Source organism: Stenella coeruleoalba (assembly GCF_951394435.1).
Source record: "Stenella coeruleoalba genome assembly, chromosome: 20".
NCBI lineage: Eukaryota > Metazoa > Chordata > Mammalia > Artiodactyla > Delphinidae > Stenella > Stenella coeruleoalba.
In genome coordinates, this window is record NC_137166.1 from 10,629,428 (window position 1) to 10,651,972 (window position 22,545).

The window sequence follows — 22,545 nt, forward strand, 5'->3', positions numbered from 1 at the left end:
AGCTAATTCATGGCAAATACTTCTGTGACAGGTCGGAGAACACTATTTCTCTTCACTAAACTCTGAGGAATGTTGATGAGTTGAATTAGAACTGTAGTCGGGGTTCAATGTGTCAGCCCACACCTTTGAAGCTGCCTCACAGATGTACTTCCAAGGCCCCGATCGGGGTCTTTGTGGTGCTGTGTCTTGTCACATCCAACTCACTCACACCTAATAGCAGTGGTGATACCTGGTCATGTTTTTCAGGCTTTGAAGCAAACAAGAAGGCAAAGACAACTGGCTGATTTTTCACATCACGAGGCTTCCAAACAATCACAGGATTATACAAAAACAGGAATTCACACTACAAAACTATCCCTTCCCTGACTTAGCCAACGCGTAATGTACGGCGCAATTCATCATTTCTCGGAAGGGGTCAGTCTATAAAGTAGGTTGTATTTCAGCGGTTAAAACAATGGTGAAATCCAACAGATCTATAAATGCAGGGGAACATGGATTGAGGAGATTAAAAATCATGTATCCTTAAGTCAGATGTTAGCGTGTTGAAGAAACAACATTTTCAGGTTGGAAGCCGATAGCACGATGTAAATGTTATAGCATGCGCTTGCATCCCGGTGACAACGTCTTTTCAACAGTTCATCCAGTTTTTAGAACTTTAAATTAGAATCCTAGATGTGACATTTCAGAGCTGGAGATGCAGTGTCCCAAGAGTTAAGATGTCCAGTTTGGGAGTCGGACAATATCAGAGACTTGCGTTCTCAGTGTTGCTACTGACTAGCTACGGGACCTTGTGTATTGGTGCATTCATCTACAGTACTAAGATATTAACAGCACTGTGCCTTCCTCATAGTATTGTCATCAGCTTTATTTTTTTTCTAATATTTATTTATTTGGTTGCCTCAGGTCTTCGTTGCGGCAGGCGGGCTCCTTAGTTGCGGCTCGCCGGCTCCTTAGTTGCGGCATGCATGTGGGCTCTAGTTCCTGGACCAGGGATCAAACCCGGGCCCCCTGCTTTGGCAGCGCAGAGTCTTATCCACTGCGCCACCAGGGAAGTCGCGAATGTTGTTATCCGCTTTAAATGAGATAATGCTTGTACAGCGCTTTGCCTGGCATAACACTAAGTATTGCTGCTGTTATTTATTTAAAGCGATCAAGTACATTACTGAAGACAAGAAATAAGCTTCCAAGCATGCACTAAATAAAAAGTCGGTCTTCAGAACCTATGCATAACTCTTTAGTTTCCATGGGAGAATTAGGACAACTTCCTTAAAAGGAAAAAGGGGCCTTAAGTAATGAAACAAAAAAGAAGCTGATTGAAGGCATTTATAGTTTGCACATTAAAAATTAAAAGTGGGAGTGACAGAAAGCAAGCTGTTTACCCAAGATTACTCAATGTGTCCTTTGTTTTTACTCCGTGTGCCCCAAGCAGAGCCTGCATCCCCCTTCCTTCAGAGGGCAGTTGGTAGAGTCCAGCCCCGTCTGTGGTTTTCCAACTTCAGAAGCTGTAAATTTTATAGCTCCGCACCCTGCGGTCAGAGCTGCTGAGTGCTGTGTCTGAAGTCAGGTGGTTGGTGTGTTAAAGGTAGACACTGAACAGTTCTACTGAGGACCTGGAAGCATTTAAGGAGGTTGCTTGCCAACTGTAAGTTAGAGACCCAGTGCCAGTTGGCTGGAAAATCCTCTGGACTGAGTCCAGTTAAGTAGACTGAACTGCTGGCAGTCTTTCCAAACTTGTGCATTTCACAGCTGGGCTATACAGTCCGACGCGCAGCACGGGGCGTTATTGTGATGTTGTGCTATGATGGGGGGTGGGGGAGGGTTGTGGCATCCACGTGACCTGGAGGGCCTTTGTGTTCTCCACTAGTGCTGAAAAAGTTATCGACTGCGCTTGACAGGGTCACTGAAAATATCTCTAAATAGATGTGAGTGATGGGAATTAGCATTTTCAAATGACGTATTGTTTCAGATGTGTTCGCTCCTCAGCATCTGCAGAGGCAGTTAGAATCTTAGCTACGCGGTTATCGCACATCGTCCCACGGCCCTGCTTCCGAGCGTCGGGTGGGTCGCACTGTCTGTGGTCAAGGTGATGGTCATGGTCACACTGAGGTACTTAGGTACAGCCGAGCCTGCCAGATTAGTGGGTGTCATCTCCACTGAGAGGAGTGGGCAAAGTCATTGTTAGACCGCAGGACCATTTAGAATTTGGAACATTTAAAATTGTGTCTTAAAACTGATGCAGGTGAGAAAACCTCAGCCTTCAGGTCGGGCAGAGGTGGCTTCGTGGACGTGGAACCCGCAAAGTCACAGGGGACCTCGGACCCAGAAGTGCCTTATGTTTGGTTTACTGTTCTGTTGTCACCAGCTTGAAATCCTTAATCATTTTTTTAAACGAGGGGCCTTGCATTTCCATGTTCGTCTGGGCCCCGCAAATTATGTAGCCACTCCTGAGGGTGGGATTGACTTTTTTTTTTTTTTGAACAAAGTCCAGTCTTTCTTCAGAATGGGGTAAAGAAGGGACTTAGAGATTCTTTCAGCCAGACGATCAGTCTATTTCCAAAGGATTGGCTATTGCAAGCATCAAACAGTAGAAGATAAGACCACTGCTGTGTATTCCATTCTCGGTTACTTTGTTCCTCATACAGGATTAGAAAAAGGGCAGAGAATGCCTAAATTATCATAGAGAAGCAAATAATGTGATTGGCAAATACTCATCTTTTATATATTTGGTCTTGGTGTCCATTTGTTTAAATAAATACTCTCTTTAAGAAGGCTTTGTGAGCTGATGTTAAAGTAAATTCTAAAGTGAGCTTTCTGCTGGTTTATACAAATACTGTCCTTCAGCCTACGTGATTACACATAGAACTCCCTGTGACCTTACAGATACACAGACATTATAGTGAAGCCATGAGTCATCTGATTTTTTTTAAAGATGAGAGTCTTATTCATTTGTGCATTCAATGAATGCATTAATATGTCCAACAAAAAAAAATATAAACAATATGTCCTGTAGGCCATTGGCTATAGAACTATACTAGTAATATGACAGTAACCAGCTACGACATATGTTATGAGTTAGTCATTTAAAGTTGCATAATTTTGTGCACATTTACAGTAAATCGTGGGAGTTATTTCTCTTCTTGACGTGGCTGCATAAGTAAGCTTCTTTTATTACCTTGATAGTATGAAATGGAGTAGTTGCCTTCTTGCTATTAACTACTTTTAGCGCAGACGTTTTACTTTTCAGAGGATCTTTACATATTTTTGCTTCACCTAAGGGAAGGAAGGTGGGAAACTCAATACGAAAGTTTGTCCTTGGGCCTCCCTGGTGGCGCAGTGGTTGAGAGTCCGCCTGCCGATGCAGCGGACGCGGGTTCGTGCCCCGGTCCGGGAAGATCCCACATGCCGCGGAGCGGCTGGGCCCGTGAGCCATGGCCGCTGAGCCTGCGCGTCCGGAGCCTGTGCTCCGCAACGGGAGAGGCCACGACAGTGAGAGGCCCGTGTACCGCAAAAAAAAAAAAAAAAAAAAAAAAAGTTTGTCCTTTTGGGGGGAATAGAAATCCTCAAAGAAAACAAATTCTATTGTTCTTTTGTGGCTTCTTGGCAGGAATCATCACCAAAATACTTCATTAATTAAGTAACAGCTACACAGTTTCCTTAGGCAGTCACGTGATCCCCTTCCCCCAGGTTCACAGGAACATTTGATTTCCCTTGGCAGGTTATACGACACTTCGTTTTTAACCTCTGAAATAACCGTATTATTTTTAAGCGTGGTTGTGTCCATCTCCTCCGCTAGAGAATACGGCTTCTTCTCATCCCTAGAGAGCCATGATCATGGAAATCCAAAGAGATGATGGCGGCTTAGACCAAGGAAGCAGCAGTAGCCATAGATAAAGTGAGACGTGGTCAGATTTGAGTAATATTGGAAGTAAAGATAACACCATTTCTTGGTCGATTAGGCGTGGGGTGTGAGGAAAAGAGAGGAAAGAGAGGAGATCAACTTTCTATGTTAGCCTGAACAATTAGGAGGATTGGGTTGCCATGTTGCGAGACTGGGAAGAACAGCCTTTCAGAGAACAGGGTAGAAAATCCCGAGTTCGTTGTTAGACTTTGTTACACCTTTTAAACATTCAAGTAGAGATGCTCAGTAGACCGTTAACTCTTCGAATGTGGAGGTCCGAGGATGGGCTTCATTTATAGCTGTCCCATATGGTAGCCACTACTCACAGGGGGTTCTTTAAGTTTAGATTTAGATGAAATTAAACGTAACGTTTTATCCTTCAGTCACAATGTATACTACGGCTCAAGAGCCACGTGTGGCTTGTGGATGCCGCATGGACCAACACAGGTTTATAGTGTAATACTTGTCATCATTGCAGAAAGTTCTACCGGAAAGCGCTGCTGTAGAGTTACGAATTTGGGAGTGGTCAACCGGTAGATTGCACTTAAACTACAGGACTGGATGAGATCACCTAGAAGGGTGAGGATAGAAAAACAAGAGGTCGAGAGGTTGGAAGTCAATCTGACATTGAATCATTAGGAAATAAGGATTCAGCAAAAGAAACTAGGAATGAAGGTCGGTCGGTCACTAAGGGAGGAAAAGAACTGAAATGATGGGTTTCTAATAGTGAGAACAGGAGGAAGTGATCAGCTATGTCCAGTGCTTGATGACTGGTTGAGTAAGACAAAGCCGTTGACTGTTGGAAATGACAAGGTGCCCTTGAAAGAGAGGTTTCAGTGATGTGGTGGGGAGGGATGCCTGAGAAGGAGGGACCACGGGAGAATGAGGGATACGCAGAGATCCAAAGTCAAGGCGACTCTTAGAGGGATTTTTGCTACAAAGGGAAACAGTGAATGTGAGCTGGAAGTGTATGTAGAGATGAGATCATTGTTTTCCTCTTGAGATGAGGGATATAATAGCATGTTCATGTGCTTATCGAATGATCCAATAGACAGGGACATTTCAATAAGGTTCAAGAGAGAGGGGACGACACTAGCAGCGATGCCCTTAAGTAGGTGAGGGAAGATGGGATCCAGGGCAATAGTGGACAGCCCGGCTGAGCATCCTGGGTAACAGAAGGAGAGGAGGAATGTGTGGGTCCAGACGCAGAAACACAGTTGACGGGAGAGATTGCCTACGTTCTCTACACCTGAAAGTAACACAACATTGTAAATCAACTATACTCCAAGAAAAAAAAAAAAAGAGAGGATCAGGAAGGGAGGCAAATAATGTGATAATGTGTTTGCCTAAACCAAAAACAAGGTGATATCCAGACACAGAAAACAAACTTACGGTTACCAAAGGGGAAAGGGTCGGGAGGAGGTATAAATCAGGAGCTTGGGATGAACAGATATACACTACTATATATAAAATAGATGAACAACAAGGCCCTACTGTATAGTACAGGGGACTCTATTCGATATCTTTTTTTTTTTTTTTTGCGGTATGCAGGCCTCTCACCGCTGTGGCCTCTCCCACTGCGGAGCACAGGCTCCGGACGCGCAGGCTCAGTGGCCACAGCTCATGAACCCAGCCGCTCCGCGGCACGTGGGATCTTCCCGGACTGGGGCACGAACCCGTGTCCCCTGCATCGGCAGGCGGACTCCCAACCACTGCGCCACCAGGAAAGCCCTATTCAATATCTTGTAATAACCTGTGATGGAAAAGAATTTGAAAAAGAATATATATACATACACACATATGCGCACACACACGCACATAGATACACACACACCTATAACAGAATCACTTTGCTACACCTGAAAGTAACACAACATTGTAAATCAACTATACTCCAAGAAAAAAAAAAAAGTGGTATCTTACAGTCTTTAGGCACATTTTGTTGGAGGGCCGAAATTCTATTTTAATTTCATTCACCGGTCACCTGTGTGACCTTGCACAAGTTCATTCTTCTCAGTTTTTTTTTTTTTTCCGATGAAAAAATAGACACCTACATTATAGAGTTGTTAGAGGACTCTTGAAATAATGCATAGAAAAAGCCCAGCAGAGTGTCTGACACCTGGGAAGTGCCTGATAGTGTCAGATTTATCCCAAGTCCTTGCCCTTTTGAGGTCAGATCCGTTCCAGTATATATATTACCAACCACGACGTCTGATCGTATTTCTTTTTGTCTTATCTGCTCATCCTGGTACACAGTTCACAGACACCTACTCTTTGGGCAGATTCTCTTTGGAAATCCTATTGGGAATCTGCCTGGATTCTAAGGTTGATGATAGGGATTCTAAGTGGGGTGTTCTAAGGTTTTCTGAGTGCTTCCCTTGTGTCTAGCATCTACCGGCATCCAGGAGAGGGATTATAAGTTGTGGGCCAGGATAAATCCTAAAAGTCTATATACGCTGATTCAATTTCAGCCGTTATCTCTGGAGCACCACCATGACTAGAATCTCTCTGCGAGAGTTGTTGAACTGTCTGGTGTCATACCTAAAATAACAGAACAAAGATATATGGGCCAAAGGTTTGAGACCCTAGTGGGGGAAAAGACATTTCAACATCCCAAACCTGGGAGGTTCCACAATATCTACCCAGTATTCAATATGAGAATGATTTCTGCTGAGAGAGTTATGCCTGTTTTGAGAGTTAGCATATTTTAGTATCATGCTAGGCTTTCAAGTTTAAAGTGAAGGTTGAGACCTCATAGTATAACCTCTCCTTCAACATAAGGTAAGAATCTATTTTCTTGCCTTATTCATTGGATATGCGTAGAACTGAGGGTTGTGGGCTTATAGCAAATGTCCTGTTTCCCTACTGTCTTTCTAAATCCCAGTTCTGATGCTCTAGAGGTCCACATGTTAAAGTGTCATGGGCAAACTTTAAATCGACATAAAACCTACTTGGGAACAATGATGTGAACCGGCTTTGAGGTCAAAATGGCATGCAAATATCTCTAAAATGTTCAGTGAGATTTCTGGAATTCCAGGGTCTGACCTGTATCTTGATCTCTGATTTGTATCTTACACTGTCCAGATTCTGATGCAAGGCAAACATCCGGGGATATCTTGGAAGTATGCACTTCCCCAGGTCGTGAATGGAACTCAGCCAGCCTCAGAAAGACACAGCCACACCTGGAGCACAGTGCAGTCAGATTGCTCCTTCTCCTGTGGTGGAGGTAGTTGATTTCCTCACCGTCTTCCACGTCTCTCCTCAAACAGGGTCTTTCACTGGTTTGCAGGGTAGAAATAGAGACATAGTTGTAGAGCACAAACATGGACACCACGGGGGGAATAGTGGCGGGCAGGGGTGGTGGTGGGATGAATTGGGAGATTGGGATTGACATATATACACTATTATGTATAAAATAGATAACTAATAAGAACCTGCTGTATAAAAATTAAATTCAAAAAAAACATTACAGCAACAGAAAAAAAATGAAATTATCTTCTTCTACTTCAAAGTCATCCATGGTTCCTCTTTGCACTTGGATGAAACCCACGCTCCTCATTGTGGCCCACTGGACCCCGCGTGGTCTGGCCCCCGCCTCAGTTTCCTTTTGTAGAACCCCCCCTCACCTGCCCTGTTTTTTTTTTTTAAAAAAAAAGAGGTTCTTTCACTCCAGACGTATTTCCACTGTATGGTTTAAATAAGCAACAAAAGAACTATCTCTATGGGAACTGTCACTGTAAGAAAAAAAAGCAAATATTATTTGTACTCTTCGGGGATTTTCCTAGGTAGAAAGGAACCCACTCACACAAATCTCAAGTCAGCCACAACCAGGACTCAAGAGTTAGGCATCTGAAACTTACAAGGGGGGGAAATAGAAAATATGTGTCCATTTCTTATAAGGATTGAGTCATTGATGGATTTTTCAGCTCACAGCTTCGTGTCTTTCTGTCCTGACTTCTCTGTTGTTGTCAGCCTCCCAGTGGGACTTAGAGAAGGTAGGGGCAAGACAGTGAAAACACACGCAAGGCAGACTTAAGACAGCGATCTGACACGTGGAAGCAGTGGCATTCCAGCCCCGCAGGGAAATGGATTAAATCCGAGAAATAGCCCTTGTAAGGAAGGGAAAAACCACAGCCATCCTCTCAGTGCGTAGACGGGAGGCATTTTATTTAGGTCCCAAAATATCACATATTGGTTGGTAAGTCAATCTTTGTCACACTTGCCCTTTGGGAAGAAGAATGAGTCCATAAATGAGTCCATGAAACCAAAGCATGAAGGTTGGTCCCTCATTTCCTCATGCTCAGAGCACCTGGTGACAGTGGGTCTCCCTACTGTGTCCATCCCACTGAGCAAAATGGGCCACCTTGGGACCAGAGACAGAGCTGAAATACAGAAAGTGAAGAAATTCTGTCTTCAGCTGCCCATGCTAGTTAACAAAATATGAAGAAATACTTCTTTTTAAAAATATATATGAAATAATTAAAAGGGAATATATTTTTTATTAATACACATTTTAAAAGCAATATGCTATAAAGAAGAAAATAATCTCCCATAATCTTTTAATCAGCAATAGCCAGTGTTAATACTTTGGTCTATATCGTATTCTTTTTCTTAAGCAAACATAAAAACACGTGTTTCACATACTCAGACACATGCCACACATGTATCATTTTATGTTCTTTTTTTTCTTTTTTTAACAGAACAGAAACCATAATCTTTATGCTGTTTTTCACGTAGTCTTCGAGCATGAGCAGTTGTTCATGTATCAAATGCTCTTTGAGATCATTCGCGATAACTTCCTGCTATTCCAGAGAGAGCACAGGTTCCTTGGGAAAGAGAGAGAGTCAATCCATTTTCCATTTACAGGGAATAAATACAACCAAGGGGAGGATGCTGGACAAGTGCATTATGGGATTCTCCTTTGCCTTGAGTTAGCAACACCTTCGTGTGACTCACAGACCATAGCATGTCGGAAGTCTAAGAGAAGACAAGTCCAAATGAATACGTTCTCCAGAAGCAAACTCTTGACTTTAGGGAGTCCCAATATTTTGATCAGTTCCCCCTGAAAGTAAACCCCCTTCAACCTAATCATTCTAGCGGGAGTGACTTTTCACTGTTGCTCAGATTCCATTTTAAGGAAAAGTCCATGTGAATAAAGAGAATTGAAAGAGGGGGCAGCGTTCCTATGTGGGGAGCTGACAAATACAGTTAATCACACACAAAATAAAGTGTATCTTGATGAGAGGTCCTGAAATGAATATCGAAAACAAGGCAGTGGGGTGAACAGACAGAAACAAAAAACCAGAGTCCTTGCGGACAAGTATGAACACATATTCAGTGAGTTCAACTTTTTGTTTATATGCGCACATACTCAGGCAAGTGTAGAAGGTGCTTCATGAAAAAGCAAAATCTTAGAGTTTCCACACAGAATTCCCCCAAGATTTTTCTTTGCAGAACATTTTCCCTTAGATATGTGCAGTGTGAGTCAAAGCTTCTGGGATACTTCCCTCAAACAGATATTGCCCCGTTTTCAAAATTGTTTTCAATTTCAAAATATTGCTCTGTCTTTATATCGTTCTAGAATCCACGGCAGTCCTGAAAACTAAGACGCTACATGTTAAAAAGTATTAAAATATGAAAACTGTTAGGGGGGGCGTGGCATGAGGGTGGAATTCACATGAGTTGTAGATTTTATCAGAAGGAAGTGTTTTCGTACAATATTTAGGTTCTGTATCTTCAGTAAATTATCAGAACCCTGGTAAACCCGAAGCTGCACTTGGAAACTAAGCGGAATTGGTTACCTGCAATTTTCACTTTGTAACTTCTCATGTCTTATTAGGTTACATAAGTGTCAAGGCCATTTGCTTACGGGATCAAAACACTCAAGTCAATTCCTCATTCTGCAATGCGAGAGCCAAGCCAGCAACTGAACCCAAAATGTGCAATGCCTTCTCCTGCCCTGCCTAGTAAGTCATCTGGAAATGTCTTTCTGGTTGCATCTGTACTTGAGTGCCTTTATTGTTGATAGGAGATGGTTGAAGCCACTGTTGATGCCTCTGATCCAAAGTGATTCAAAAAAAAAAAAAAAAAGTCATTCAAAGATAGACAGAATACCCCCCGCCCCACCCCACCCCCCAAAAAAGGCAATATAAGAAAGGAGACGAGAGTTGCAGTTAAAATATATAACTTGAAAAACACAAATCTGCTTCAGACACTCAGACTCTGGCTATGCCAACGTAAGCTTGGGGTAAAAAAAAGGCATAAAGGCATCTTTTTTCAACCTTTTCATAGAGACCCCTCTTCTCTGAACTAAAACAGATATTTAAATAACACAGAATCGTACGTTAGTTAAATTTCTATGTGGTTGTATGCTTAACGTTTAGAGAGTCATCCAAGAATTTAAAAATCATATTACTCTGCAACCCATGAAAGCCCAAATGCAAATTACACAGTAGCAAGACACAAAGTTAAAAGGAAGGGTATAGAGCCCAAGTGGTAACCCCATTTTTGATGAAGAGACACGGTGGGGAGCTCAGTGGGTTTGCTTTTGGATTGATTTTAGCCACACTACTATTTGAACGCTAGTTTTAACTAATGTTCCCAGCCAAATGGAGTCTCTTCTTGTTTGATTTATCTTCTGCCAAATGTATTTATATAGAGTTGACAGGGTTTCTTCTGCAGCACTGTTGTGTTCCCTGCTGTTTCCGATCATCTTAATAAGTAGTGTTTGCTTTGTGGTGATGCGATTATATTGCACAGTCTTTTTATATACATACATATTTTTTTCCCTGTAAATAGTGTATTTGTCATAATCGTTTGGGGCTTCAGCTCCCCACCAATCCCCTAGGCCCAATTGTCAACTCCGTTTTTCCCTTAGAGTTTGGAACCAGCTGTATCCTGAACACAAAAAGGAGAAAGACATGTGGGGGGCTTCCATGGAATTTTCTCTCTTGCTAAGAAATGTCTGGCTCTAAAAATATCCCGTGGCTCTAAGACGTGATAACCAGACAGTGTTACTGATCCTTGTGGAATAATCTCTCCCTTAGATGGGGGGGTGTGTGCGCGCATGTGTGTGTACGTTTAGGTACGTGTAGGGATTGTCAGTACACTTGAATGTAAGCTAATGTTTTCTTATTTTAAGCCTCCTTTCCATCATTGTTTATCTCCGCCAAGAAAAGAAAGAAACCCCATTCGTATGTACCTCCATGAAAAGGGAGAGAGAGCGTTAGTCATGCTTAACTCCCAGAACTTTCCTGATAGCTCCACATAGAAATGATATTCTGTGCAGTAACAAGTTTGCTGGCTCTTTAAAAGCAGAACAGCCCCTGCAGTGACTCTGCAGAGTTGGAGTCAAATGGGCAGTGTCTTTTGTTTCTTTTCCCTTTTATGCCACCCTATTTTTTTTTTTTTTTTTTTTTTTTTTTTTGGCCTCGCAGTGAGAGGCATGCAGGATCTTAGTTCCCTGACTGGGGATCAAACCTGCGAAGTCCTAACAACTGGACTTCCAGGGAATTCCCTGCAACCCTATTATTTATCTCAGTATTTCCTGTTGAATAATGGGACCTTTTAGGGACTGTTCTTCTGCAGAGATATACTAGAAATAAGGGCTTAGACTATTAGAGCTCTAAGGACAAAGGAGTTCATCTGATCTAACTCCATTATTTTCCCATGTAATGACCATGTTATATGTCCTACGGTACGCCAGGCCCTCAGCTGAGGACTGGAAGATGGAGATGAATAGCTTGTATTTCCTGCCATCAATGAACCCACCATCGAATGGAAGAGCTGGATGTGTAAACAGATAATTGAGATGCAGTGAGATACGTGCTATAAAAATGATAAATATAAAAACGCAGTAAGGGGACTTCCCTGGTGGTCCAGCGGTCAGGACTCTGCACAAGGCACAAGACACGGCCAAAAAAAAAAAAAAAAGGCAATAAGGGAGAAAATGGAAAGTGGAGGAATCAGGTCTGTGAGGTCGGGGTTGATTAAAACTAATAATTTCATGATAATATATATCTTTTCTTTGCATCTTACTGTAAGAGAAAATGATCATACAAATACAAGGAGTTCTTTTATTTGGTATCATCTCTCTAACTAAGATAACATGGATTATGCAATGTTTTAGAATCCTAGAACTCATGTGCTACATTCTCTGGACTAACAGAAAGGTCTTTAACCTCACGCCTCAGGCTTGAGGGGGGCAGGGGAAACCAGAGCAAATATCCTAGGACTAGGAAGATGCAGAAATGCAGACGTGTAACAAACACACATTTGGTCTGGGTGATGTTTTTATGCTTTCAAATGATACTTAGAAGATTTGTAAACCAAGAGCAGTTTTAGACACTGATGCTTTGAAACGTATCGTGATCCTATCTGGTGGATCTTTTTAATGCTAGGCCTTCGAATCAGAGAATTTCAATTAATCACAGCCAGTTGTTGACAAGGATTCTTGGTTGCAGTTGACCATTCTTCAGTGTACACCAAGTCTCAGACAGCTGGGAAAAAAAAAGTAGCGACCTGGCAATCTTTAAATAAAGAATTCGAGATTATATCTCTAACCCATCAGTAAAGTTTAAGGCTAACCAGAAAAAGTTATTTCTAAGTAGGGAACCACCTACTTAGAAATAGTCTTTGTAAGACCCTCTCCGAATGTGCCCCTCTCTCTTTCAGATGCTCGCACGCGTGCACACACACACACACACACACACACCCCTCTCTCTTCCCCTCACTGAACCCTTGTTTCATTAGTCTCATTATTGTACTTTTATTAACTTCTTTGTAGCAATTATCAGCAAGTATCTTCTTTATTTGTCCACATAGCCACCTCTTCCATAAGCTTCTTAATGGGAAAAGCATTGTTTCATCCATCTTTTCCAACCCTAATGCCTAGGAGATCCCGTGGCGCAGGGTTTAAGATCCCAATTGGCTGAACGAATGAATCGCTCACACTTCCAGATGGCACATGTTTCTTTGCCTGCAGAGGACAGGAACGTATTTTTCCCCAGAATCACGTGGTGATTCCGTGTGATTCCCTACAAATGGACCACACTCACGTAGGCTTGAAAATCTATGAAAGCAGAATCAGTATGAATTGGCCATATTGGTTCTACAGTTGACCTTAGACTTTCATCAGGTGGTTAATCTTTCACAGTAACTGCTTTGGAATTGATGATCCTTAGTCTTAGCTTCACCAGAAGTAATTCTGTCTTTCACTGAAAGCTGGAAGCCAGGTGAATGGAGCGTGTGCAGCCGGTCATGTGCGGGGGGCCAGCAGAGCAGGAAGGTCCAGTGTGTCCAGAAGAAGCCCTTCCAAAAGGAGGAAGCGGTGTTGCATTCTCTCTGCCCAGTGAGCACACCCACTCAGGTTCAAGTCTGCAACAGCCATGCCTGCCCTCCAGAATGGAGCCCTGGGCCCTGGTCTCAGGTAAGTGGCAAAGGCTTGGAGTCATTGGATTCATTCCCCATGGAAAAGGAAGGTGACAAAAATATGGGTGGTATCTTTTTTCCCCTAAGAGTGTCTCAGCTGTTGGTACGTTTGTGGGAATCACACTGAGTTAATGGGAAATGGGGCATTTGAATGAGCATTTGTAGCGATGCTGATGCAGCCGGAAGTGTGAGACCCCCCTGTACGACAGCTTAGAATACTTCAAAGTCTGATCTCCTAAAAAATTAGAATATGGAGGCCATTTAGGCTAGACTAGTGAGTGTTGGAGGATTGGCAGATGAAACTGGCTACTGAATTCTCCAAAGCAAACGGAAAATAGCAAGAACTAGGCATAGAAACGTAGAACGAGGCATCATCTTGCTTCAGTGATAAGAGGTGCAGTTATTAGGCTACAGAGAGGAGTTGGGCGTGAAGTTGGCTCTTGCCTCGAACTCCCAATGAAAGGTACAAACTCATGAAGTTGGAAGAGCCCTAGAACTACCTGACATTCACAACTCAGAGGGTCTCAGCTGGAGGCAGTTTGCCCCCCAGGGGAATTTGGCCGTGGAGACATTTTGATCGTCACAGCTCTGGAGGATGGTACTACTGGCATCTGGTTGGTAGAGGGAAACATCCTACCATGCACAGGGCATTGTAAAAAGTGTCTGGACCCCCACCATTATCTGGTCCAAAATGTGCCAAGAACCCTGGTACACAGCATCCTTGCAGGTGAGAGCCCAGCCTCTGCCCAACCATGGATGGCAAGCAGAGGTTTCATCACCTGAACTATGAAGACAGGTAGGAGCCCCTGACCACATTTCTACCGAGTTTCCGCATAGGGTGCATTACATCCTGGACAGTATTGATTTCGGACGCAGTTTAGCCTTGCACCCTCACACCCCCTTTTATTTGACAGCTAAAACCAAATATGTCCTTTTGAGAACTTACTCAGTATGAAAGGGGTCCTTCAGAACTGTGATAGCCACCAGCTCTTCCATTAGAGACCAGGGCTCTGGAAACCATTTGGGAAGCAATTTAAACATTTTAACATGCTGGAAAAAAATCGCGATAAATAAGAATTCTATTGAATAAGAATTTAACTACTTGGATGTTATGAACATGAATGAGAGATGTTTAGGGGTGCAGAGCCCTGGTCTGATATCAGACGAATTTGCCCATCTCCACAACTTGGCAGACGGTCGATTCATCTTGGTCAAGGTACCTAAGCTCTGTGACTCAGACACCTCCTTTGTAAAATGGGATAATAGCAGTTATCTCATGGGCTGTTTAGAGGGTCATGTGATACAGGCCCTGGTATACACTAAGGTATATCACCGTGCACAGAAGGCATTCAATAAACATTCTCTGCTGTGGTTTGCAGAGAGATGATTATGATATCGTCATCATCCTGTCTCCATCTCCCTTAGAAATAGGAAGAATGAGAATTCCCACCGGTCCTCTGAGCAGGCTTGGAACGGTGCCCCAGATGTTTGCAAACTCAGACAGCCAAGACAAGCGGGACCACATCTCGTGCGGCCCTTCTGAGAGGCCAACAAGAAGACTGTAAAGGCCAGGGAGGGGACACGTCCCTTGAGGGCACACCCCAGCCTGGGGCCAAAGTCTTCTAAGTGATCTTGGCAACTCGTGAAGTACAAATCCGAAAGCCAGGAGATGATTTGCCGCCTACATATTTCACAGTGCTTGTGAAGGTCAAGACAGTAAGAGTAGAAGAGTATGAGACCACCGTGCACAGTTACCTCCAAATATTTGACGAGTGTCGACTTAGTTTTTCCCCAAGAGTTAGCAAATGCCCCGCCTAGAAACAGCAGATGTTAGGGGCAGGAATTGGACACTCCCAGCCCATTTTCATAAATGTCACGGTCTGTTGCCGTCCCTATTGTACATATTATACTTTGCTATTATTCTCCTTGTCCGAAGCACTGACAGTCCTCTTTCACCAATGCCCAGATTGACTCTGCCTTGTGCCAGAGAGAGATACAGTTACATCCATGAATAGGCCCTGTACCATTTTCCAAATTGTTATCATGTGTGCTGTGCACAGAACCCCTCTCTTCTCCATTAAGAATAAAACTTGTCTTCAGACCTGGGGCAACACAGCAACCCCTGGGCATTCAGAATGTTGAAAGGGAACAGTAATCTGTACTTAGAGGCTCTGGAGGGAGGAAAGATTTATTCTGCTGGCTGCAAGGGATTTTATTGGGCATTTGGTTCTAGTGCTTAAAAATTGCTCTGTAAACCCTTCATTAATACATTCATCTGGAAGACAGTCTTTTGAGACTAGCATGTACATGCCTTTTTTTAAATCTCCAGTGTTCTAAGACCTGTGGACGAGGGGTGAGGAGACGTGAAGTCCTGTGTAAAAGTTCTGCCACGGTAGAGGACGTCCCTGAGAGCTTGTGTGCCAGCAGCCCGAGACCAGAACCGCAGGAGGGCTGCGTCCTAGGACGATGTCCCAAGAACAGTCGGCTCCAGTGGGTCGTCTCTTCGTGGAGTGAGGTATGAGTTTAGATGTAGTGCTGGGTTTTGTTGGGAATGCTCAGCTCATCCCCCAGCATCCACTCAGTGCTCCTCTCTGTTCCACACGTGTATACCAAGTGGCTGCTTACTATTCACTCTTCCCTGCTGATTTCTTCCTCGCATGTTAATAAAGCACCCATCACACTGACTGGGCAGTGCCTGGGCCGTGGAGGTACCAAACCGTACGTATAAAGCATGGGTATAAAAATACAGGTGGGACTTCCCTGGCGGCGCAGTGGTTGGGAATCCGCCTGCCAATGCAGGGGACGCGGGCTCGAGCCCTGGTCCGGGAAGATCCCACGTGCCGCGGAGCAACTAAACGCCCGTGCGCCACAACTACTGAGCCTGCGCTCTAGAGCCTGCTAGCCGCAACTAGAGAAAGCCAAGGCACAGCAACGAAGACCCAACGCAGCCAAAAATAAATAATTTATATAAATAAAAAAAAAATACAGGTAAGGTAAGCGGAGTGCTGAGGTAGAGGTCTGTGATCCCACGGGAGAGCCTGAGGTCCACCCAACCCCCGCGTCAGGAGGAGACCTTGGCAGAAGAGACTTTCCAGGGAGTGAGAGCCTGAGGGATGAGCAGGAATCAGGCAAAGCCAGGGCCAGGGCTGTTCAGACAGAGGGTGCACCCTACGCAAGGGAGAGACCGGAGAATATAACGCAGTCAGGGCGGAACTGGGCAGGGGGTCGGGGTGGAAGCTGGAGGTTTCATCAGGCACAGCTCGTGAGGGCCGGGGGTGGCGGGCTACAAATATATCCTATAAAGGTTGGGGAGCTATTTAAAATTTTAAATAAAGCAGTGGAACGATCAGGTTTTCATCTCAGACAGAGGGGAACCCAAAGCCAGAGGCAGGAAAGCCGCTTGCCTGGATGTTGCAGTGATGAAAATGAAAGATGAAAGTTTTCCAGGGATGGCAGGAAGCAGGGTCTTTGAGAGTTCCTAAAGAAGCCGGCTGGTACCTTCAGGCATATGTTGGGTAGGGGAGAGGGAAGATTTAAAGATGCCCCCCAGACTTCTAGCTTGGGAAAATCCTTTGAGTTCACAGGCATAGGAAACATGAGAAAAGATGCCAAACCGCAAGTGTCCATCAGAAACACGTAAGGCGAGGTCTCTGCTCTTATGGAGTCCACCGTCTGGTGAGCAAGATAGATGCCCAGAAAGAGAAAAGGTCACTAGTGGGGATGGTGAGGTCCAGTAGTGGAGGGGCTTCTATCCCAACAGCCTCTGGGTCTTTTCCATCAATGCCCTTTCATTGTATGTAGATGACAAGTATAGAGCAACGCGTCCGCCTCTCTCCTCCTCGCTCATTTTCTTTAAGAGACATTATAACCTAATGGCTAAAGGCATGGGCTTGAATCAGACTTAGCCCATTAAAAAGCAGCCTTCAGTGATTACTACAGGTGTGACCTTGGGCTAAGCCTCATTTTCCTCCTTGGCACCTTGGAGCCAACACTTGTACCTCCCTCCCTCATAGAGCTACTGTAAGTATAAGCTCAGTGTTATCCTTTATTATTTATTTATTTTATCTTTATTGAAGTAGAGTTGATTTACAGTGTTGTGCTAATTTCTGCTGTACAGCAAAGTGACTCAGTTATACACATGTATACATTCTTTTCTATATTCTTTTCCATTATGGTTTATCCCTGGAGATTGGATATAGTTCCCTGTACTATACAGCAGGACCTTGTAGTTTATCCATTCTAAATGTAATAATTTGCATCTACTAACCCCAGACTCCCAATCCATCGCTCTCCCTCCACCCCTCCGTTTTGGCAACCACAAGTTTGTTCACTATGTCTGTGTGTCTGTTTCTGTTTCATAGATAGGTTCATTTGTGTCATATCTTCGATTCCACATATAAGTGATACCATATGGTATTTGTCCTTCTCCTTCTAACTTATTTCACTTAGTATGATAATCTCTAGATCCATCCATGTTGCTGCAAATGGCATAATTTCATTCTTTTTTATGGCTGAGTAATATTCCATTGCATATATGTACCACATTTTCTTTATCCATTCGTCTGTCAATAGACATTTAGGTTGGTTCCATGTCTTGGCTATTGTGAATAGTACTGCTATGAACGTAGGGGTGCATGTATCATTTTGAGTTAAAGTTTTTTGTCTGGTTATATGCTGGATCATGTTGCAATTCTATTTTTAGTTTTCTGAGGAACCTCCATACGGTTTTCCACAGTGCCTGCACCAACTTACATTCCCACCAACAGGGCAGGAGCGTTCCCTTTTCTCCACACCCTCTCCAGCATTTGTTATTTGTAGACTTTTTAATAATGGCCATCTGACCAGTGTGAGGTGGTACCTCACTGTAGTTTTGATGTGCATTTCCCTAATAATTAGTGATGTTGAGCATCTCTTCACGTGCCTATTGGCCATTTGTACGCCTTCTTTGGAGAAATGTTTATTTAGGTCTTCTGCCCATTTTTCAATTGGGTTGTTTTTTCTGTTGTTAAGTTGTATGAGCTGTTTGTATATTTTGGAGATTAAGCCCTTGTTGGTTGCATCATCTGCAAAAGTTTTCTCCCGTTCCACAGGTTTTCAGTTTTTTTATGGTTTCCTTTGCTGTAAAAAACCTTGTAAGTTTGATTGGGTCCCACTTGTTTATTTTTGTTTTTATTTCTATTGCCTTGGGAAGCTGACCTAAGAAAACACTGGTATGATTTATGTCAGAGAACGTTTTGCCTATGCTCTCTTCTAGGAGTTCTACAGTGTCATGTTTTATGTTTAAGTCTTTAAGGCATTTTTCATTTCTTATTTTGTTTATTTGGGTTCTCTTTTTCTTCTTGGTGAGTCTGGTCAGAGGTTTGTCAATTTCATTTATCCTTTCAAAGAACCAGTTCTTGATTTTATTTTTTTCTATTTTTTAATGTTTTATTTCCTCTAAACTGTATTGTTTCCTTCCTTCTGCTGCCTTTCGTTTGTTTACTCTCCTTTTTCTAATTTACTCTCCTTTTTCTAATTATTTCAGGTAGTAGGTTAGGTTGTTTGAGATTTTTCTTGTTGTTTTGAGGAAGGCATGTATTTCTAGGAACTTCCCTGTAAGAACTGATTTTGCTGCATCCCATAGCTTTTGTGTGGTCGTGCTTTCATTTCATTTGTTTCAAGGTACTTTTTAGTTTCTTTTTTGATTTCCTTGTTGACCCATTGGTTTTTCTAGTAGCACATCGTTTAGTCTCCATGTAATCGGTTTTTTTCTCATTTCTTTTCCTATGGTTGATTTCTAGCTTCATGCCATTGCGGTCAGAGAAGATGCTCAAAATAATTTCTATACTCTTAAATGTGTTGAGGTTAGTTTTGTGCCCTAGTATGTGGTCAGTCCTAGAGAATGTTCCATGTGTACTTGAAAAGAATGTGTATTCTGGTTTGTTTGGGTTTTTTTGATGTAATGTCCCAAAAATATCAATTAAGTGTAACTGTTCTATTGTATCATTTAGGATCTCTGTTGTCTTTGATTTTCTGTCTAGAAGATACGTCCATTGATGTGAGTGGGGTGTTAAAGGGAGAGATTGACAGGAATACAATAATAGTTGGAGACTTTATGTCTGTTAGGACTTGTTTTATGTATTTTGGTGCTCCTATATTAGGAGTTAAGGAGTGTAAAATCCTCTTCTTGTAGTGACCCTCTTATCATTATATAGTGTCCTTCTTTAAAACAGAGGCCATAAAGAAAAAGTCTATTTTGTCTGATACAAGTATTGTGACTCCCGCTTTCTTGTCGTTTCTGTTTGTATGAAGTATCTTCTTCCATCCCCTCATTTTCAATCTATTTGTGTCCTCTGCCCTACGGTGGGTCTCTTGTATTTTAATCCAGTCTGCCACTCTGTGTCTTTTGATTGGAGCATTCAGTCCATTGACATTTAAGGAAATTATTGATACATATGTATTTATTGCCATTTTAAACCTTGTTTTCCAGTTAATTCTGTTTCTTCTTTGTTCCGTTCTTCTTGTTTTTCTTTCTGTGGTTTAATGATTTCCTTTTATTTTATGCTTGTGTTTTCTTCCTTTTGGTTTTTGTGAATCCATTGTACGTTTTTGATTTGTGGTTGCCCTGTTTTTCAAGTATGTTCACCTCTTCCTATATCTGCTTGCTTTAGACTGATAGTCAAATAGGCTCAAAGACATTCTAAAAAAAAAAATCTACATTTTCTTACTCTTTCCCCACATTTTATGATTTTCATGTCCTTTTGTACATCTTCTTGTTTATCCTTTTGCTGTTCCTGTGTTTATCATTGCTTTCACAGATAGGTTTTTTTTTCCTTTTGATCTGTATATTGAATTCTTTAAGTGATTTACTTTCCATTTGTGATTTCCTCCTTCCTATATCTTCCTTTCTGTTTAGAAAAGACCTTTCAGTATTTCTTCTAGGATGGGTTTAGTACTGCTGTATTCTTTTAGTTTTTGCTTGTCTGAGAAATTCTTTCCCTCCCCTTCTATTCGACATGGTAATCTTGCTGGGTAGAGTAACCTAGGTTGCAGACTTTCCCCTCCAGGACTTTGCTGCCGAGAGTGCCCTCACAGAGAAAGAAGCTCCTATGGCGGTCCTGCCCCCCTCCTAGCACACCCCCCCCCCCAAACAATAGTGCCTTGCCTCTCTAATGGGCTCAGGCTTCTTTCTCAGCTGGGGCATACCACGCCCTAGCCCCCTCTGGGTGTCTCCAAGCAACCGACCCCAGTCCTCTCCCTGGGTCTGACCTCCAAATCCCGAGCGTCAGCACCCAGCCCCTGCCTGCCTCAGCGGAGGAGCATCTCAGGCTAGGGGGTTCCGGGCAGTGGTGCCAACCCTCCATGCAGGTCTCTCTCCTCTTTGCCCTCTACAAACTGGTTGCTGTGCTCCTCCAAGGCTCCAAAGCTTCCCCTCTGTCCTGGTTGATCTCCCTGCCAGTGAGGGGACTTCCCAGGGTGCAGAAAGCCTTCCCCTTGCACAGTTTCCTCCCAGGGGCACAGATCCTGTCCTCTCTTTTTTTTCCTTTTTTCTTTTGTCCTACCCAGTTACGTGGAGATTTTCTTACCCTTTTGAAAGTCTGAGGTCTCCTGCCAGGGTTCAGTAGATGTTCTGTGAGAATCATTCCACGTGCAGATGTATTTTTGATGTATTTGTGGCAGAAGGTGAGCTCCATACCCTGGTCCTCCAGCATCTCGATCCCATCCCTGTCCTTCGTTATTTATGATGGTTACACTGATGCCAGTTCTTACGGATTTATTCAGTTCATCAAGGCTTCGTACAGTATTCCATAATACTGTTTAAAACCAAAACAGGTTTTCTCATACTTTCCATCAGCCTCCATCCTTCTCTGTTTTTCCTGCCATACCACAGCTGCAGGTTGTATCTCAGCCAAGAGGGAGGCAGGGTAAAAATGCAGGCAAGTTACTTGTGATCTGACGGTTCTTCCCCTGCACTGCTTCCTTGGCACACCGAGCCCTGACTCTGCAGAGAGGCCTCAGGTATTCCTGGACATCCAGTCACTACACAGAGATCCTGATCACATCCTCTGCCAATCTTGTCTTTCTCTCAGACTTTGTCTCACTCCCTCCACGTGGCGTCTCCTGGTCCTGCTGGGCAGGGCCTCATTTTGTTCTACGGTACGGATGAATTCTGTGACTCCGATTCTCTGGCCTCTACAGCACGAGGGACTGGGTGCAGTGCTTTCGGGATCCCGGCGTGGTGTGGTTGACCTGCTGCAGTCCCGTCCCTCGGATTACACGTGGATGGTGCCTCCTTAGGTCAGAACGCATCTGCGCAGCAGACGTAACGGTGGAGCCTGCACACTGACGCCTCTTTTCTTGGCCCCTAGTGTTCCGCTAGCTGTGGTTTGGGGGTAAGGAAGAGGGAAATGAAATGCAGCGAGAAGGCCTTCCAGGGCAAGCTGGTAACCCTCCCTGAGCGACGGTGCCGCAATATTAAGAAACCAAACCTGGACTTGGAAGAAACCTGCAACCGAGGGGCGTGTCCAGCCCGTCCAGTGTACAGTATGGCAGCTGGGTGGTATTCGTCGCCATGGCAACAGGTGAGTGCACACAGATTGAGGGATTTTACACCTAGGAGAGATTCAAGAAAAGGAGGCAGTTTACAACTGCTGCTGTTACAGACCTGTCCAAACAACCTGAGCTCCTTGGCCAGCTCCACTGCCCATGCGGCCCTGGGCAGATTCCATCATCTGTGAGCCTCCATTTTCACATCTAGAAAATGGAGATGATAATATCTTGCAGAGCTGGGTTTTTTTTTTTTTCTTGCGGAGCACAGGCTCCGGACGCGCAGGCTCAGTGGCCATGGCTCACGGGCCCAGCCGCTCCGCGGCATGTGGGATCCTCCCGGACCAGTACACGAACCCGTGTCCCCTGCATCGGCAGGCGGACTCTCAGCCACTGCGCCACCAGGGAGGCCTTTTGTAATGAGTAAATAAAGTCCTTAGTCCCAGGGCCGTCACATCGTGCTGGTGTTCAAACCATCACGAGAGTCTTCTGTATTTTAGAAATGCTGCTCAGAGGCTTGACTCGCTTGGTTTTTATGTCATGTTTCTGAATAATATAATAGCTAACATTTGTCAAACGCTTTCTACGCTACGGACTGTACATGCATCCTCTATTCCCTCCGTTCATCCTGGAGGATTATCAGTGGGTATTACTGTCCCTATTTTGAGGCAGGTAAAGCTCAGTGACTTCGG

General features: G+C 43.7%; 1 protein-coding gene across 1 annotated transcript in view; it reads left to right on the plus strand.

The window, feature by feature from the left end:
- The window catches only part of ADAMTS18 (ADAM metallopeptidase with thrombospondin type 1 motif 18), a 157,615-nt gene that overhangs the window by 122,162 nt on the left and 12,908 nt on the right, over nt 1-22,545 (plus strand). The window contains exons 16-20 of the mRNA XM_079907168.1: nt 6,983-7,124; nt 9,738-9,864; nt 13,121-13,325; nt 15,657-15,842; nt 21,676-21,888. Coding sequence (XP_079763294.1) covers nt 6,983-7,124; nt 9,738-9,864; nt 13,121-13,325; nt 15,657-15,842; nt 21,676-21,888 — 873 coding nt within the window. The remainder of the gene's footprint in view (nt 1-6,982; nt 7,125-9,737; nt 9,865-13,120; nt 13,326-15,656; nt 15,843-21,675; nt 21,889-22,545) is intronic.